A 20,142-nucleotide genomic window follows, 5' to 3' on the forward strand; every position below is an offset into this window, starting at 1 on the left:
GAATGGATACAACTTCAAAAATAAGACGAATACAAAACGGATACAACAACAAACATAACACATACAAATCACAAACATAATACAAAATATAATTTCAAACATAAATGCTTAGACCGTTAGTACAACTTCAAACATTTGAACTACTATATTCATCCCACAAATGCTCAATTAAAGCATTCCGCAGTGCGTAGTGAGCATCTTTGTCTTTTATTTTTTTATATCGATTGAGAAATTCTTGAAACTTCATATTCTCATCGACAATCATTTCGACTTCTGGAGCAGGTGTTTCTCACGCATCTTGAATGGATGCACTGAGATCGCGTTCATCTTCGATAATCATGTTGTGCATTATGATACATGATGTATTTATGTCATGTAAATGACGTTTCTTCCAACCACGTGCTGGTGACACCACGATAGCAAATCGTGATTGAAGGACTCCAAATGCACGTTCAACGTCTTTTCTGCAGGATTCTTGCTTCATTGCGAAATATTTCTTTTTTGGTCCGCGTGGATCATGAATGCTTTGCACAATAGTTGACCATTTTGGATAAATACCATCAGCTAAGTAATATCCCATATCATATTCTTTTCCTCCAATAGTAGGAGCAATACCTTCTACAAGTTTGGAGAATAAACCAGACGACTCCAACACATTTATATCATTATTTGTTCCGGGCATTCCAAAATATGCATTGAAAGAGTGGGTGCCCAGTGAGCCAACTTGTGGCTAAGGGCTTTGATGACTCTTTGTATAAACAATCTTTTGTTTAATATAATTTACACTTTTATTAATGGAAATGACTTTATCTTTCTTCATATTGTTATATTGTGATATACTATTGTTGTTTTGATAAAGACCCTGAATATACTATAGTGTATGTAAGATGTGGTAGAACATGAAGATGTCTATCATGAAACACATCTTATAGTCACTGTATATTCTAAACTGTTCCTAGTCGATTGAGCCGTCCGATAATAAGGATAAGGATCGCTCGAGTTTGAGACTAGCATTTGCGATGCGGAGTACCACGTTTCATTGGTAAGGAACATAGAGATGTTCGAAGCATGCAAATGGATATTCATATGATGAATGATCGAACTACTACCCTATCCGGACTTTCCAAGTGGTTATCACTTATCGAGTGGATATAGTCCGCGGTTTTGGTTGTACACCATTAGTCCTTACTACTTGAGACATCATTGAGACTCTATATGCTAGTACTGTGCTTTGACTCGTTTACCGACTCTATTGGGGTCATCAGGTGTCGGGATTGGGTACAGTTACAACACATGTAGGAGTCGATGCTTTGTTGTCAAGGATTCACCACATACTTGCGAGTGTGGATATCCTATGCGATCTGAGGAGATATTAGTGTGACGAATCTCTGGCCAGAGTACATGATGTGATTTAAGAAATGGTTTCTTAGTAGCACATGCGATGTCACTATTTGATCTTCAAGATGCATTGAATAGTTATCGAATCTCGAGCGACTCTCGATATACCAATGGTTGTTGATTCGATCGGGATATATGGATGAAGGGACCGTACTGTACGCTAACCAAAATCTACTGGTTCTTGTAGGCACTATCAGTGATACCTAGGGAATCATGGGGCGATGTTGCTAGGCTCTCATACCATGATTCGATGGGCAAGTCGGAAATTGTTGTTCCGAGTCACAAGGAGTTGTGAGCCCACGGCTAGCTGTATCCCTGAACCATTGAGGGTCACACAGTGTAATGGATTTTTAATCCCCGTTGAGATAGTTAAATTTAAAGAGTTAAATTTAATGAACGAAGAAGTTGGACTTCTTATTTGAGAGTAGAGGAGTAAGATTTCCTAAAATGACATAGGGATGGCCATTTTTGGAAATCACTGAATTCGGATTCAGAAAAATTTATCTTGACTTTAAAAGGTGCAGAAATGATTTCTGTGCACATTGGTAAAATCGGTTTATCAATCGGAGTCACGATGAATTTTATATTAATTTCTGAACATGCAGGCTTTGCTTGTCGGGCCTGAACTTATGACTAATGGGCCCTAAGCTGTTAGTGGCCTACATTATAAATAAGTTATTGCAGTACAAAAATTACACACAATAGGTCACAATTTTCGAAAACCTAAGTAATTTTCTAACGTGTGTGGCCGCCCCCCCCCCCCCCCCCCTTCCCTCTCTCGGTCAGAAAAATCCAGCCTGTGATTTTGAATTACAGTCTGGTTTAACGAATCAAATTCGTTAATCTCTTCGTAGAAAACTTCTGATAGATTTTCTAGTGCAATCTATCAGAGGGATTAAATCTCTATTCGTGGACCTGATTGAAGAACTGTTCGTCCATCGGTTCCAGGGAGATACAACAAGAGCAGAGAAATCTGTTGGTGTCCAAAATCTCGATTCGAGATTAAAGGTAAAAATTTTATAATAGTTATTTAAATTTTTACACACACAATTTAATCGTAAAGATTTGATACCCAATATGGAATCATTCCATATAATAAATATTTTTAACTTCCGCTGCACCGGGTATCAATCTTGTTTGATCTGAAAGCCGCGCACTCCAACAGTGGTATCAGAGCCAGGTTGCTCAGATCAAGCGATTAAATTAATCGATTGTACAAAAATTTTTTAGGCCTCGGTTTTTGAAACAAAATAAATATTTTAAAATAAAAATATTTTTTTCGGGCAAAAACCCGGGCAGCGATTGGATCGCTGCCCGGGAGGGGCAGCGATGGTCGCTGCCCCGGGCAGCGCACGGCGCTGCCCTGCGCAGCGCTGGGCGCTGCACAGGGCGGCGCACGGCGCTGCCCGGCCCGGGAACGTCCCGGGCGGCCCGCGGGAAAAATTATTTTTAATTTTTTAAATTAAATTTTAATATGTTAAAATTCTATTTTTGGTCCGATCGAAAATTGTTTTGATTGGTCCACGAGGCGTCGGATCGAATTGTTCGAGTCCGAAAATTTTAAAATTGATTTTTGGATAAATTTGAATTTTTGGAAAATTTTAATATTTTATCCTTTAATTGAATTTTGAAATTAATTAATTTTTGGTACAATTGATGATAAGATATATGGATATATTGAGTAAAATATGATTTTATGTATAAAATTGGATTTTATAGATAAAATATGATTTTATTTGATAAAAAGATAAAATATGATTTTATATGTAAAATAAGATTTTATGTATGAGATATGATTTTATCTTTTTAAATTTAAATTGTCATTGCATGTTATCCAATAAATTAATTTTGAATTAAATGTTATTGGATAAGGATGATCGATTGCCATGACCAATTTTGTAGGTGTATGTTAGGAATTTACATTTGTTTTATTGTTGTTGGTTTTATTAATGGGCCTGGTTTATGGCCCAATATGAATGTCATATGTAATAAAAGTGGGCTTGGTTTATGGCCCGTTCCCACCCCTTAAAAATGTATCCCCTACTTGTCATTGTTATTTATTGTAAATACATTAGATTTAGTGGGAGATCAAGATTTGAAGATGGAGGTGGGCCCAGCAGACAATAAAGACAGAAGAAATGTAAATTGGAAGCAAATGTAATAGGATTGCATTTCATACTGCATATTACCTAGGATTGGACTAAGACTCGTGATTGGCAACCACGGGTCGATTAGAAATGGAATCGATCATCCTATATAATATGTGATATTATAGTTGTATGCATGTTTTAGACAAAATTGTGTGAATCCGACAAGCATACAAAATTTTAAAAATGATGAGACAAATTTTTATAATTAAAAATCCCTCATTTTAAATATGATTTAAAATTGATATCAAGATAAATAAAGGAAATTTAAATTTGTTTAAATGTTCCTACCTTCCATCAACGATCAATGTATGAGATGCTACCCGCGAATATGGTCCGGCTCACATTATTGGGGGGGCCCGTTCGTCGGAAAGCTGTACATTGGATCGACACATGTTGTAAGTTGGGTGGAACTCCCATGGGATCGGCTCATATTATTGGGGGATCCACATGGCGACCGTCCATCACAACTTAATATTGATGGGTCATCTTGACATGTCACAATAATCGGCGTCATATTATTGGGCCCTTATTGGACATGAGGTAAAAACATGGAGGTTGCTTTGGAAGCAATTGGGCTCTACCTTTTGAAAATTATGGTTGGCTGATATTATTCGGGACCATAAGTTTGTCAATTGGACTCCATGTTCTCACTAAGGAAAACAGTTTCCCGTTTTCACTAGAGGGTAGTGAAATCGTTAAAATAGTGGGAGTGAGATTCATAAAATAAATTTCGCCTATTTTATGTCTTAGTAAATTGCTTAAACAATCACTGATATTTGTCTGTTTCTTTTCAGTATTTCATACAATGAATTCGCGTAATCCACTTTTCTCGATCCTCGAACAAAATAAGTTGACTGGCGCAAACTATACGGAATGGTTCCGTAAGTTGAAGATTGTCTTGACTTCGGAGAAGATGCTCTACGTGTTAGAGAAATCTCCTCCGAAAGAAGCACCAGCTGACGTAAGTCCGGAGGAGTTAGCCAAACTTGATACATGGTGGGACCATGATATCAAGACCAAATTCTATATGCAAGCCTCGATGTCTGATGAACTCCAGAGGCGATTTGAGGACACCGTGAATGCTGCTGACATTCACGTTCAACTCAAGGAACTTTTTGGGGCTCAATCGAGGGCTGAAAGGTTCGCTACTGTAAAGGAGCTAATGACATGTCGCATGCGTGAAGGGACTTCGGTCCGTGATCATGGGGTACGAGTGATTTGGCTCATACAGAAGTTGGTAACCCTTGATTTGGTGTTGGAGCATGAACTCAACGTGGACTTACTACTTCTGTCTCTTCCTTCTTCGTTTGACGGATTTGTGGTAAATTTCAATATGAACAAGATAGAGGCCTCCCTTGAAGAGATGGTCAATATGCTTGTGACATATGAATCCACATTAAAGAAGGATAAACCGGCTTTCTTGGTGGGATCCTCTTCTTCTGCTAAGAAGGGGCCAAGTACAAAGGGTAAGAAACGTTCTGCCCCACCCAAGAAAGTCGAACCCGAGAAGAAGTACAAGACAAAGGCTTCAAACATGGAAAAATCCAAGGATGTTTGCCATTACTGCAAGAAGCCCGGTCATTGGAAGCGTAACTGCAAGGAATATCTAGAGCAGTTGCGAACTGCAAAGGGTATGTTCTATATTGAAATAAATGTTTCACTTAATACTACTTCTTGGGTATTGGATACCGGATGTGGATCTCACATTTGCAATGATTTGCAGGTGATGACAAGAAGTCGCAGGCTTAGGATGGGTGAGACCCAGCTGAGGCTCGGAAATGGTTCCAGAGTTGAAGCAAAAGCCGTGGGAGATGTTTATTTAATTTTGCAGAATGGTTTTAAGTTACTTTTAAGAGATGTTTTATTTGTTCCGGATTTGATTAAAAACATTATTTCTGTTTCTATGCTTGATAGAGATGGTTATTCTTGCAATTTTGTGAATGGGATTTGCAATATTTACAAGAATGAATGTTTAATTGGAAATGGACAACTTGAAAACGATCTATACAACTTAAAACTAAAAGACGTTCCAATAAATTATGTTGATAAACCGGCAACAACAAACAAAAGGAAAATCGATAGCCAAAACCTGGCAAACCTTTGGCACGCTAGGCTAGGTCATATTTCCTCAAGGAGGATGAACAAGCTAGTGGGAGAGGGCATGTTTGATATGTCTGATATTAACTCTCTACCTACTTGTGAATCCTGCCTAAAAGGAAAAATGACTAAATCTCCTTTTAAGGGGAAACCTGAACGTAGTCAAAATCTGTTGGATTTGATCCATACAGATGTTTGTGGTCCATTTAGAGTTGGGACTCAATATGGCCACACCTACTTCATTACCTTTACTGATGATTATTCAAGGTATGGGTATTTATATTTAATGAAATATAAGTCTGAAGCATTTGAAAAGTTCAAAGAATTCAAGGCTGAAGTAGAAAACAAGCTAGGTAAAAGTATTAAAGCACTTTGATCGGATCGAGGTGGAGAATACTTGAGTACCGAGTTTTTGGACTATCTGAAAGAGAATGGGATTCTCTCTCAGTGGACTCCTCCTATGACACCACAGCTGAATGGTGTATCGGAGCGTCGTAATCGAACTTTGTTGGACATGGTTCGATCCATGATGAGCTTCACTGAGCTTCCACCTTCGTTTTGGGGCTATGCGCTTGAAACGGCGGTATTGTTGTTGAACAACGTCCACACTAAAGCAGTGGACAAAACACCATACGAGTTATGGAATGGCAAAGCTCCTAAGTATTCGTACTTGAGGATTTGGGGATGTCCTGCTTACGTGAAGCGGACAGTGGGAGATAAGTTGGATAGTCGATCCAGCTTATGTTATTTTGTAGGGTATCCGAAGAATTCAATCGGATATTATTTCTATTATCCTGCTGAAACAAAGGTATTTGTTTCAAGGAATGCCACCTTCTTGGAGAAGGAGTTCTTATTGAATAAGAAAGGCGAGATGATGGAACTCGAAGAAATTCGAGAAGAACCCGAAATACAAAATAACGATCCTACACCTCAGGAACCATTGCTGGACACGCCTATACCTAGAAGATCCGAGAGGACTTCTAGACCTCCTATTCGATATGGTCTTCTTCTTGAAGGGGATCAAGGTGAACCCGATGTTGGATGTGATCCAAGAAACTTCAAGGAAGCAATTTCTGATGCGGATTCAAATTTATGGCTTGAAGCTATGCAGTCGGAAATAGATTCGATGCATACAAACCAAGTTTGGTCTTTAGTAGATCCTCCCGATGGAATTGTTCCAATAGGGTGTAAATGGATCTACAAGAGAAAGCTTGGGCCTGATGGTAAGGTATTGACCTACAAGGCGCGATTGGTGGCGAAAGGTTATACTCAAAGACAAGGAGTTGACTATGATGAAACCTTTTCACCAGTTGCAATGTTCAAGTCCATAAGAATCCTTATTGCCATAGTTGCATGGTATGACTATGAGATATGGCAAATGGATGTGAAGACTGCTTTTCTTAATGGAGACATTAAGGAAGAAATCTATATGAAGCAGCCTGAGGGGTTCACATCCATGGGAAGCGAGCATAAGGTATGCAAGCTTCAGAGATCAATTTATGGTCTAAAACAAGCATCAAGAAGTTGGAACCAAAAATTTGATGAAACAATAAAAGATTTTGGTTTCATCAAGAATCCGGAGGAACCATGCGTGTACAAGAAAGTAGTTAAGGATGCTGTGACATTCTTAGTACTTTATGTTGATGACATCCTACTCATTGGGAATGATGTAGGGATGTTGCAGTCAACAAAGATATGGTTATCAGGTAGATTCTCGATGAAGGATTTGGGTGAGGCATCCTATATTCTTGGGATACAGATCTATAGAGATAGATCTAAGAGAATGATAGGACTCACTCAATCAACCTACATCGACACCATATTGAAACGGTTTTCAATGGATGGGTCCAAGAGAGGACATCTACCCATGTGTCATGGAGTTTCTCTATCCAAGTCTATGTGTCCCAAGACTGATGAAGAGATAGAGAAAATGACACATGTACCATATGCGTCAGCCATAGGTAGTATCATGTATGGGATGATATCTACCAGACCGGATGTAGCATTTGCTCTGAGTGTCACGAGCAGATATCAAGCTAATCCCGGTCAAATGAATTGGAAAGCCGTGAAGGACATTCTTAAGTACTTACGAAGGACTAAGAATATGTTCATGGTATATGGAGGAAGAGAACTAAAATTGGAAGGCTATACCGACTCTAGCTTCCAAAGTGACGTGGATGACTCGAAGTCAACCTCTGGATTTGTGTTCATGCTCAATGGCGGTGCTGTCTCTTGGAAGAGTTCCAAGCAGGACACCACAGCGGATTCCACCACTGAGGCTGAATACATTGCAGCATCAGCTGCTGCTAAAGAGGCCGTTTGGATGAGGAATTTCGTCCAAGAGTTGGGCGTCATTCCTGAAGTTGTTGGTCCAGTCCCGGTGTACTGTGACAACACGGGTGCCGTTGCTCAGGCAAAGGAACCAAGGTCTCATCAAAGATCCAAACACGTACTGAGGAAATACCACATCATCCGGGAGATTATGGAAAGAGGAGACATCACTGTCGAAAGAGTGGCCTCTGCAGACAATATCGCTGATCCACTTACTAAGCCCTTGCCAGGACCATTATTTGACAAACATCGCGAAGCAATGGGTCTACGTAGTATGACTAGTTGGCTATAGGGCAAGTGGGAGATTGAAAAAGTGGGTTCCCAGTGAGCCAACTTGTGACTAAGGGCTTTGATGACTCTTTGTATAAACAATCTTTTGTTTAATATAATTTACACTTTTATTAATGGCAATGACTTTATCTTTCTTCATATTGTTATATTGTGATATACTATTGTTGTTTTGATAAAGACCCTGAATATACTATAGTGTATGTAAGATGTGGTAGAACATGAAGATGTCTATCATGAAACACATCTTATAGTCACTGTATATTCTAAACTGTTCCTAGTCGATTGAGCCGTCCGATAATAAGGATAAGGATCGCTCGAGTTTGAGACTAGCATTTGCGATGCGGAGTACCACGTTTCATTGGTAAGGAACATAGAGATGTTCGAAGCATGCAAATGGATATTCATATGATGAATGATCGAACTACCCTATCCGGACTTTCCAAGTGGTTATCACTTATCGAGTGGATATAGTCCGCGGTTTTGGTTGTACACCATTAGTCCTTACTACTTGAGACATCATTGAGACTCTATATGCTAGTACTGTGCTTTGACTCGTTTACCGACTCTATTGGAGTCATCAGGTGTCGGGATTGGGTACAGTTACAACACATGTAGGAGTCGATGCTTTGTTGTCAAGGATTCACCACATACTTGCGAGTGTGGATATCCTATGCGATCTGAGGAGATATTAGTGTGACGAATCTCTGGCCAGAGTACATGATGTGATTTAAGAAATGGTTTCTTAGTAGCACATGCGATGTCACTATTTGATCTTCAAGATGCATTGCATAGTTATCGAATCTCGAGCGACTCTCGATATACCAATGGTTGTTGATTCGATCGGGATATATGGATGAAGGGACCGTACTGTACGCTAACCAAAATCTACTGGTTCTTGTAGGCACTATCAGTGATACCTAGGGAATCATGGGGCGATGTTGCTAGGCGCTCATACCATGATTCGATGGGCAAGTCGGAAATTGTTGTTCCGAGTCACAAGGAGTTGTGAGCCCACGGCTAGCTGTATCCCTGAACCATTGAGGGTCACACAGTGTAATGGATTTTTAATCCCCGTTGAGATAGTTAAATTTAAAGAGTTAAATTTAATGAACGAAGAAGTTGGACTTCTTATTTGAGAGTAGAGGAGTAAGATTTCCTAAAATGACATAGGGATGGCCATTTTTGGAAATCACTGAATTCGGATTCAGAAAAATTTATCTTGACTTTAAAAGGTGCAGAAATGGTTTCTGTGCACATTGGTAAAATCGGTTTATCAATCGGAGTCACGATGAATTTTATATTAATTTCTGAACATGCAGGCTTTGCTTGTCGGTCCTGAACTTATGACTAATGGGCCCTAAGCTGTTAGTGGCCTACATTATAAATAAGTTATTGCAGTACAGAAATTACACACAATAGGTCACAATTTTCGAAAACCTAAGTAATTTTCTAACGTGTGTGGCCGCCCCCCCCCCCCCCTTCCCTCTCTCGGTCAGAAAAATCCAGCCTGTGATTTTGAATTACAGTCTGGTTTAACGAATCAAATTCGTTAATCTCTTCGTAGAAAACTTCTGATAGATTTTCTAGTGCAATCTATCAGAGGGATTAAATCTCTATTCGTGGACCTGATTGAAGAACTGTTCGTCCATCGGTTCCAGGGAGATACAACAAGAGCAGAGAAATCTGTTGGTGTCCAAAATCTGGATTCGAGATTAAAGGTAAAAATTTTATAATAGTTATTTAAATTTTTACACACATAATTTAATCGTAAAGATTTGATACCCAATATGGAATCGTTCCATATAATAAATATTTTTAACTTCCGCTGCACCGGGTATCAATCTTGTTTGATCTGAAAGCCGCGCACTCCAACATGCATGTCATATCCAAAGATCGTAATCAGCTACTGCTTCTAAAATGATTGCCGGAGAACCACTACGACCTGCATATTGGCCTGCCCAAGCCGTTGGGCAATTTTTCCACTTCCAGTGCATACAGTCGAGACTTCCCAACATCCCTGGGAATCCTCGTTGTTCACCTATGTAGAGTAGTCTGGCAACATCATCAGGAGTAGGTGATCTCAAATATCGTTCTGCAAAAACTTCCACTATAGCACGACAAAACCGTTGCATACACACAATTGCAGTATATTCTCCAATTTTGATATATTCATCAGTAGAATCCGCGGGTAAAGCATATGCTAGCATGCGCAAAGCGGCTGTTGTTTTTTTCAGAGTTGATAGACCGAGCCGCCCCACACCATCAGTTTGTTGAATGAAATAAGAATCATGATTCTTTACCTCATTTATGATACGAATAAACAAGTTTCGAGACATTCGAAATCGTCTTCGAAACATTGTTTCATTATATCTTGGAATTTCAGCAAAGTAATCGTTGAATAAATTACGATCGGCGACTTCTCGATCACGATGGATGACTACATGACCTGGAATCGAACCTTTGTGTGTGGCTTCTTGATCATTTTGAATGATGTACGCAGCAACCAACTCTTGCTCTTGAGTTATCACATCTAAGACTGCTTTTTTTTTATTTGTAAAACTCTCAACAGCATTCAACCACTCATTTTGTGTTTCATCTTCTTTGTCCGACAACGAAGATGAGCTAGTGGAAGATAATTGTAATTCGGATTGAGAATTCATTTTCAGTATAATGAGAATGTGAAATGAGTGGTGTGAGAAAATAATATGATTACATCACATTATATAATAGTTGTGAAGAATGTAACCGTTGGAGAGATCTAAATCACAACCGTTGGATTGATTCTACACGGATCAAGATCCTAACCGTTGAATGTGTGTTTTGAAGATTGTAACCGTTGGAGAGATCTAAATCACAACCGTTGGATTGATTCTACACGGATCAAGATCCTAATCGTTGAATGTGTGTTTTCAGATCTAAATCACAACCGTATGATTTATTCTACAAGGATCGAGATCCTAACCGTTGAATGTGTGTTTTCAGATCTAAATCACAACCGTTGGATTGATTCTACACGGATCAAGATCCTAACCATTGAATGTGTGTTTTCATATCTAAATCACAACCGTTGGATTGATTCTACACGGATCAAGATCCTAACCATTGAATGTGTGTTTTCAGATCTAAATCACAAGCGTTGGATTGATTCTACACGGATCAAGATCTTGGCCGTTGAATGTGTGTTTTCAGATCTAAATCACAACCGTTGGATTGATTCTACACGGATCAAGATCTTGACCGTTGAATGTGTGTTTTCAGATCTAAATCACAACCGTTGGATTGATTCTACACGGATCAAGATCTTGACCGTGGAATGTGTGTTTTCAGATCTAAATCACAACCGTTGGATTGATTCTACACGGATCAAGATCTTGACCGTTGAATGTGTGTTTTCAGATCTAAATCACAGTCGTTGGATGGATTCGATTTCAGTATAAATTGGCTACATTACTCTCACACAAACTCAATCCTATCATCCTTTTCAAGCAACACAATGGCATCCAGTGCTAGAACTGCTTCTTACACCGTTGAAGAAGATAAGCATCTGTGTCATATATACCTTGACATATCACAGAATCCTATTGTCGGTATCAATCAATCAAAAGATCAGTTCTGGGCTCGCGTTGAAGAAGGTTACAATAGTAGCAAAACAAACACCGTACAAGTTCGTACAAAAGATCACTGCAGTGCCGCGTGAAAACTATTTGTATTTTAATTGTTATGTATCTGAATTTTATATTTGTAGTCCAATTTATATTTATAGTTTAAATATTTGCATTACAAAATACAATTATTTATAAAATAATTATTTAATAATTAATTAAATGTTAAAAATTAAATTAAATTAAATTAAATTAATAATAAATTATTTATTGATTACATTAAATGATTATATATTAATTTTTTTAATAATATTTAGTTATTATAATAATACCAAAAATATTTAAATAATATTTAAGTATTTTTAAAAACAAATAAAAGGTAATAAAAAAAATAAAATCTTTGCACCAAATTTGGCGCAGGCCAAAGGTGGGGGGCGCTAAAATAGCGCAGCATTTAGCGCGCTCATTGGAGCTCCTTTGCTACGCTAAAATGGTTGGAGCTGCTCTTAACTAACCACTTTTGGTGTCATGTTGAATTTTTTCCATTTTTTTTCTTTTATACCCCTACACTCTCTCCAACTCACTCATCCCATATTTTTCTTTCAGCATCACTTATTCTTTTTTCATCACTATTTTCATCAATTTAAAAGTGAATTTCATTCATAGCTAATTTTTTTTAGATTTGAAAAAAAATAGACAAACACTTTTAAATTAATAAATTATTCAATATACAATAAATTAGATTTATATATAATATTCTACCTCCGTACTGGTAGAGAAGAAAGTCTCAGTCTCACCCACGCAAAGAGCGAAAAACTTTCTTTATTTTTTTCCAAGCAACCGTCAAATAAATAGAGAAGTCAGTCTCAGTCTCACCCACGCCAAGCCTTTCAACAATTTTCTTTTCTTTTCAAGGTTCGTCTTCAAATTTAATTACGTTTTTGGTTTAAATTTGCCTGATTCAGAATCTAATTTCACAAGTTCGATACTAATTGATAATGCTATTTTCTTGCCTTTTGATTTGGAGTAGTACGTATCTGCGTGAAATTTTGGTTTTACGGCTCGAATTATTTTGATATGTAGCCAATTTTATCGATCGAATCAGTTTTCCAGTATTTCTGGACTTAGTTGCTTTAATTTTGCGATCGATCCAACATATATTGGATGTGGTAGTGTGCTTGCTACGACATTAATTGTGATGCTCGATCCAAGTTTTATTTGAGGACTGAGTTGTGTTTATATGTTTTATGTAGCAAGGTTCTACGGAATGGGAACTGATTATCAGTCTATTTTGAAGAAAACGGTGGAGCATTCGGCCTGGGTCTAGTTAATGGGATATTTTTTGGTTCCATAGCTTCTTTGATCACTCTGCCCCTTGTTGAGGGGGGAGCTGGTGCTTCTGCGATTCATTCAGCAAAGATGCTGGGACGTTTTGGATGGAGAACTGCTGCAGTTGCTGGTGCTTCTGCGATTCATTCAGCAAAGATGCTGGGACGTTTTGGATGGAGAACTGCTGCAGTTGCTGGTGCTTCTGCGATTCATTCAGCAAAGATGCTGGGACGTTTTGGATGGAGAACTGCTGCAGTTGGTGCAACCTTCACTGCGGTAAGTCTGTCGATCGGGAAATACCGGAAGAAAAATGACTTGATTAATTACTCAGTTGGTGGATTTGCGGCTGGTGCTACTTTCGCTTTCACAGGTGATGCTTTTGTTTTTATTGATTTATCTTAATTAGTGGGGTTAATTGTATATGAATGATTATATATCCTTGTGTGTGAGATTCTTCGAGTGTTTAAATAAATATGCCTTTAATTAAGCTCATCTAAGTAAGGATTTCTGTGTATAGACATGGTGATTCATTCTTTCATGTTAGTTAGCTCTCCTTCTTCATGTGGTTTTATGGCTATTTTGTTGTTGGTCATGTACATAATAACACTCTTTTAGTGAAGAGTCCTCGATCCCTGTTCGTTGTAGTTCATTGTAGTGTGCAAGGAAGGGGGGGCATGGCTATAGCAATCATGTTTGATTTCTTGTGTTTATATGTATTTATATATGGACTTCAATTTCCGCATCACATACACGTTGCTGTTGTTTCTGGTGCACTTCATTTTAAGAAGATTTCTTGACTAGCTTTAAGATCTAACTGGCCAAGTCTCTATACAGTTGATAACATATGCTATTTCATGCCAGTGTACGTCAATGAGAAGGAATATTTAATTTGGGCACGTTGATAGCAAATTCACGATTTTATAGTTTAACAAGCATTGGATTTGCTCTTAGCTAGGTCTACTAATTATCTCTGTATGTATCGATTAGTAACTAGACAACAACATATGCTAATCTCCAAATCAACAATATTTGTGCAATGTGTGTGTGGTAACTTCTAAGGAGTAATGTCGGGGATCTATTTAGTATTTGAAGGCTTGTTTGCGATGATGTGGAACAAATTTATATTTATTGATGAGTTTCATGATGTACTTCAAGAAAGGATTTCTTGAATATCAATGCCCTGACTTTATCTTCATTAATTCCCATTATTTTCTTCCTTTGATTTATTTAAAAGTGATGCTGAATTTGTGTTTCTTTCGGCTGATATATATGACATTGTACTCTCTAGAGAGGAGCATTCCAATGGCAATCGCTGGGGGAACACTCACTGCAATCACGCCTCCTCTTTTTTCGTTCTTCTATCCAAAACCAAAACAGTAGGCACCCTCAAGAAATTTTATCCCTGCACGAAAACTCCAATGTTCATTAGTTCCAGCCCGAGATGCAAATTTCTTCAATTTTGCCGAAAACTTGATTGTTGAACTCTATTTGACTGCTTCTTTTGCTTAATTCGGTTAGCTGCTAGCTAGAATTGTTAATTGCAGGGACATGTTCATTTTGTTGGTTCACAGTCGTTAAAATGTAGGGAAAACTGCAAACATTTCTTCTGTATTTTGGAATGCCCTTACTAGCCAAGTGCAAATCTACTTCTTTTGCTTAATTCGGTTAGCTGCTAGCTAGAATTGTTAATTGCAGGGGCATGTTCATTTTGTTGGTTTGCAGTCGGAAAAATGCAAGGCAAACTGCAAAATTTCTTCTGCATTTTGGAATGCGCTTACTAGTAGGTGCAAATGTCCCTTGGATTTTGTTGCTGAATTAATTAATTAGTTGATTATGAAAAAGTTTATATGATCCATAATATACAGATGTTTAATAATTTTAATAACTAAATACATTAGCTATACATAATTCATGCTAAAATTGCTAGCATACAAGTGAAATGATATTTTAACCTTTTTAAGAATTATGAAGAATTTTATTAATACTTTATTTTATTTAATTTAAATAAACAAATGTACTCATAAGTTAAGGTTTACTTTATTTTATCTTAACAAAATGGAATACTTTTTACTTGTAAGCAATGTTGATGAACAGAAGATGCCTAATTATCATAAACATATACTGAATTTGTCAAGATAATGATAATTATGCTTGGCATCACAAATTTGCTGGATGCCGATACCTAATAATCATTTTTCTTGACTGCGCCAAAACTTGTAATTGGCCTTCCTCCATAAAGTGTTGCTTTCAAGATTCTCTGTTTGGACTACCACAATTGAGCTTTAGAAGAAATGCGCATTGTGTTTGTGTCTGTTTTATTCAAATAATTAACATAATTATAACTTCACAAATTAAATTCCTTACAAAGAGTCAGCGCCGCCACATCATATGGGAGTGGGCAAAAGTATTTTGCCGCTAACTGACTTGGGGATCGCCTTTTCTCCCATCCCCAAAACATTAATTTGTCCAGCCATTCTCGAGTGCTAGGGTGCTGCCCTTCGGATTTCGTTCAAATTGTAGACCAAAGGACCCTTTTTTTTCATTTAACTTGAGATGTTGACGTGAACATCTCACTTAAAAATGTTTTGGTTTTTGAATCTATCCTTCGAGCTTTACCCGAAAGCTAGCATGGAACAAACTACCATTCTCGGGCCGTAATTCAATCTTTCAATAGACCTTTTGTGATGCTATCGCCTATCTATGCTGTTCCGAAATTAGAAATGGATGCTCTCACAAGGGCCAGAAGAAAGAAAGAAAATCTAACAGTGGCGTACGTTTTGGGGAAAGAAAGAAAAGAAGAGCTTCCTCAATGGGCCAGATAGCATTGACTCGGTTCCCATTATATATATAATGCATGATGTTGCATATAAATGCGCATGCATATTGTTAACAGTTTAATGAAATCCTTATTCTCGAAAAAAATAAATCTTTCCTCCAATAAATTATATTAAAGCAAATCTAGATCGATCTGGTATTAAGTGACTAATTGATTATTTATTACAAGGCTATCGGATATCCATATGTTTTTGAATTCATTATTGTTTCTAAGTGACAAAAAATCTTTTAATGACTCTGAAGATTATGAAAGTACTTGATTAATCATGACATTACCATATCAAATGGCAATTGGTGCAATAATGTATCTTGCTAATCAAACAAGATTTAGATATTGCTTTTGTTGTAAATTTATTAACAAGATATAATACCTCTTTACCAACAGGAAACAACAAAATATTGGAACGATAAACACACATTTTTAGGTTATTAACAAATTCATTGGATCGTGTTTTTTAAAAAAAAAAGACAATTTATTGGATCCAAATTCCAGAATCGATCCATAATTAAAATCACCAATTCGACAGCCATCAATGGCAAGTCTTTCTGACAACACGCCAAAAAGTAAAATAACAAACACATAGCACCCATCCAATATCGGAGTGTTGATGGTTCTCGGGGCTTATTCAAACAAAAAAAACTAAAAACAAGAACTACCTAAAATTAAGACTCCATTTTCTCCTACAGCACGCCGAAAAGTTTCAAGGGAGAACAAAATTTCACCTAGTATTTGTAGTCCTTAACATGGAGGCTCTCGGATGCACCCTCGCTCAAAGAACCACCACCTTGATAAGTTCCAAGGGTTGCTTCAGAGTTTGCCTTGCATCGTGTCAGGAATGCAGCCTGTGCCTTTGGGATGTTGTCTTCTTTTCCAGACCAACTCTTAAGGGTACTCTGCTGTAGTGCGCGTCCAAACGAGAAAGAAAGACTCCATGGTTTCTTCGTTTTAAGTTTGTTCATGGCATTGAGGTTGACTGTTGCCTCTTCCTCGCTCTGCCCACCAGATAAAAACACAACAGCAGGGACTGCAGCAGGCATCGTGCGTTGCAAGGCACGAACTGTGTGCTCAGCAACGACCTCAGGAGCAACCTTGGCAGAGTCAGAACCAGGAGTCACCATGTTAGGTTTCAAGAGAGTTCCCTCAAGGAGGACATGGTGGTCATTGAGTGCCTTGTAACAAGCAGCTAGGACACGTTCTGTGACATCCGCACACTTTTCGATGTCATGAGAACCGTCAACGAGGATCTCAGGCTCAACAATGGGTACCAAGCCATTTTCTTGGCAGATGATGGCATAACGAGCCAAACCATTTGCGTTTTCATTAATAGCGAGCTGTGATGGTTCGTTGGGACCGATTTTGAGCACAGCTCTCCATTTGGCGAACCTAGCACCAGCAGCATAATACTGTTGGCAACGTTGGGCAAGGCCATCAAGCCCTTGAGTGGTGGTCTCACCATTGGTGCCAGCAAGCTCAACAGTGCCCTTGTCAACCTTGATACCGGGGAGGACACCACCCTCCTTCATGACCTCAACGAAGGGCTTACCTGTAAGTTCAGAATACCAACAGTTCATATTAGAAGACAAATAGGCATTGTCATTTAAAGGAAATTACAACAAAAATCCTTCCCTATAATATATACCTGCAGCTGTTTTCTGGTATAGAGTTTCCTCAAAGAGGATAACTCCGCTGAGGTACTGAAGAGCACCAGGCGTAGTGAAAAGAAGCTCACGAAGAGCCCTCCTGTTTGTTTCAACATTCTCCACATTGATACTGGATAGACGCTTGCCTATTGTACCAGTAGACTCATCAGCGGCAAGGATACCCTTTCCAGGGGTGCCAATGTATGCAGCATTAGCGATAAGCTCATCTGCAGAAATAAAAAGCTTTTTAAACTTTAAGGAAGCAGAAAGATGTTATAGGTAAGAAAGATGCAAGACCAACCATCTAACAAATATTAGAAAAAATTTCTAAAGCAGCAAAACGAAACAAGGAACATCACAAGTCCAAGAATTAAGCATCAATAGCATGCTCGCCCCAGTATTATGATCGATAACTATTAAACATGCCAAATTATTAATGATTTGAATCACTATGAAGTACAAGTAACGAAAAAACAACAATTACTCGACCAATATAAAAGCATTAAAAGTAGAATTCTGCGCAATGGAAAGTGACTCAAACATGAACAACCTGAACCTAAAAGATCTATCCTCGATAATTAACCATTTGACAGAGATCTCTGAATAACTCACCGACCACAAGCACAAATAAAAGAATCTAGATCCAAAACGGAAGACACCATAACTCACGTGTACAAATCATCAGTGATGAAATATCTGTATCATCATTAAACACCAAGATATAAAATCCGTGTAACAAATCCAGATCTGCATCTAAACTAACAAGTTGAAATCTAGATCCATCGATGATTGGATCGAATGCAACTCATCAGCCCACAGAAACTCGTATCATGCCATAAATAGAACAGCGATAATCAGCACTCGTCCAAAAACCAAAAACCAAAAACACAAAGATCTAATCCAGTGAAAAACACTTCGCAACTAAAAAATTCCAGTGGCATATGATTCATATATTTGGAGTCGCACACAACCAAATCAATTAATTAATAAACCAAACATCACACCAGAATAGATCAGAAAAACAAAATTGATCGACCAGATCTTCAAATCACCAAATTAAACCAACAAAAACGGTAAATCGAAAGCAAAAAAGCCACGATCCGGCACAAAAAACAAAGTAAATCGAAAATTTACCAGCGTACTTTCCCCTGTAGCTAGACATGGTCGATAGTATAATATACGAGACGAGAAAAATAGTATGAATGGAGAGAGAGAAAGAAGTGAGAGTTTGGTGGAAAGAAATGAGGGATAGGTTAGGGTTATTATAAAGAGTGCGAGTAAGTTTGGGTCATTGGTATTACCGCCGCTTCCGCTTCGTAATCTCGACCCCTCCTCCAAGTAAAGTAAACTTGTCTTAAATAAATTACTTATATTTTATTATTCGACTAACCATATTACCCCTACTCATTTTCATAATATAAATTGTATAATTTTTGTTGGTCTCAGGTGCGGCATTACGAGATAAAAAAGTATGAAAATTGAAAAATAAATAAACATCAAGATTTACGTGAAAAACCCCCAAAAATTATTTGGATAAAAACCGCGGGCAAGACCAAAAGATTTCACTATAATATTTGGAGAATTACAACATCTCTCTGTGTTTCCAAAGAGACACTCACTCTCTTAATACAAGAGAAAATCTATCTCACAAATATATATAGAAGCACACTCAAAATATTTGAATGTTATTAAACTGAAAAGGAAACTCAGAATGGGATACTGGAATGCCGAGAGGATGCACTTATTTATAGTGCAATTCCTCGGTGCCTGCCACCTCTTTGTCCTGATTCAAAGTTTTCTGCCTCAATTAATACCAAGTGGTCACCTTTGCCTACATTTCTCTCACTTGAAGATTTGATTGAGAATCAAACTCATCTCCACACATCCTTTCAATCTTGTCATTCTTGCTGCTTACGTTCCTACTAGGCCACTTGAGAATCTACACCACTCAAACTTATATGTGTTCACTGGCTTGGTCAGAATATCAGCAATGTTATCCTTCGTATGGATTTTTCTGCATATCCACACTTCCTTCCTCTACTACCTCTCGTAGAAAGTGAAATTGAACTCCAATGTGTTTAGTCCTGGAATGAAAGGCTAGATTCCTTGCAATGTGCAAGGCACTCTGACTGTCACAAAACAAAGGAATATTTTCTTGTGTGTGCCCAAGCTCCTCCAATAACCTTTTAATCCATATTGCTTCCTTGCAAGCTTGAGTAGCTGCCATGTATTCTGCTTCCGTTGTAGATAACGCCACAACTGTTTGCAGTTTTGAAACCCAGCTGACTGCACCTCCTGCAACTGTAAACACATAACCAGTAGTAGATTTTCTCTTATCTGGATCACCTGCGTAATCTGAATCCACATAGCCCCTGAGTGTAAAATCTGATCCTCCAAAATATAATGCAGCATTCAAGGTACCCTTAATGTATCTAAGGATCCTCTTAACCGTGCTCCAATGCTCTTGT

The 20,142-nt window shown here is 38.1% G+C and overlaps 2 protein-coding genes and 1 pseudogene across 3 annotated transcripts; 1 reads left to right on the plus strand and 2 right to left on the minus strand.

Annotated features, from left to right (window-relative positions):
• Window positions 1–127: 127 nt before the first annotated feature.
• Window positions 128–10,927, minus strand: LOC140888166 (uncharacterized; annotated as a pseudogene).
• Window positions 10,928–12,655: 1,728 nt separating this feature from the next.
• LOC140892922 (uncharacterized) lies at window positions 12,656–14,849 on the plus strand. Of its 2 annotated transcripts, none has more exons than XM_073301968.1 (3): window positions 12,656–12,784; window positions 13,123–13,568; window positions 14,487–14,849. In XM_073301968.1, exons 2-3 carry the CDS (start codon window positions 13,289–13,291, stop codon window positions 14,576–14,578), a joined length of 372 nt encoding a protein of 123 aa, XP_073158069.1. In that variant the 5' UTR covers window positions 12,656–12,784; window positions 13,123–13,288; the 3' UTR covers window positions 14,579–14,849. The 2 variants fall into 2 exon arrangements, with proteins under 2 accessions (XP_073158069.1, XP_073158070.1); XM_073301969.1 differs by having other exon boundaries at window positions 12,694–12,784; window positions 13,127–13,568.
• A 1,671-nt stretch (window positions 14,850–16,520) lies between these two features.
• On the minus strand, window positions 16,521–18,962 carry LOC140886972 (fructose-bisphosphate aldolase 6, cytosolic). The gene is made up of 3 exons (XM_073293935.1): window positions 18,809–18,962; window positions 17,674–17,901; window positions 16,521–17,577 (listed from the first exon to the last, which is right to left on the minus strand). The coding sequence occupies exons 1-3, from the start codon at window positions 18,834–18,836 to the stop codon at window positions 16,757–16,759; spliced, it is 1,077 nt and encodes a 358-aa protein (XP_073150036.1). The 5' UTR covers window positions 18,837–18,962; the 3' UTR covers window positions 16,521–16,756.
• Window positions 18,963–20,142: the final 1,180 nt, after the last annotated feature.

This window comes from Henckelia pumila, chromosome 3 (genome assembly GCF_033568475.1).
Source record: "Henckelia pumila isolate YLH828 chromosome 3, ASM3356847v2, whole genome shotgun sequence".
NCBI classification, from domain to species: Eukaryota; Viridiplantae; Streptophyta; class Magnoliopsida; order Lamiales; family Gesneriaceae; genus Henckelia; species Henckelia pumila.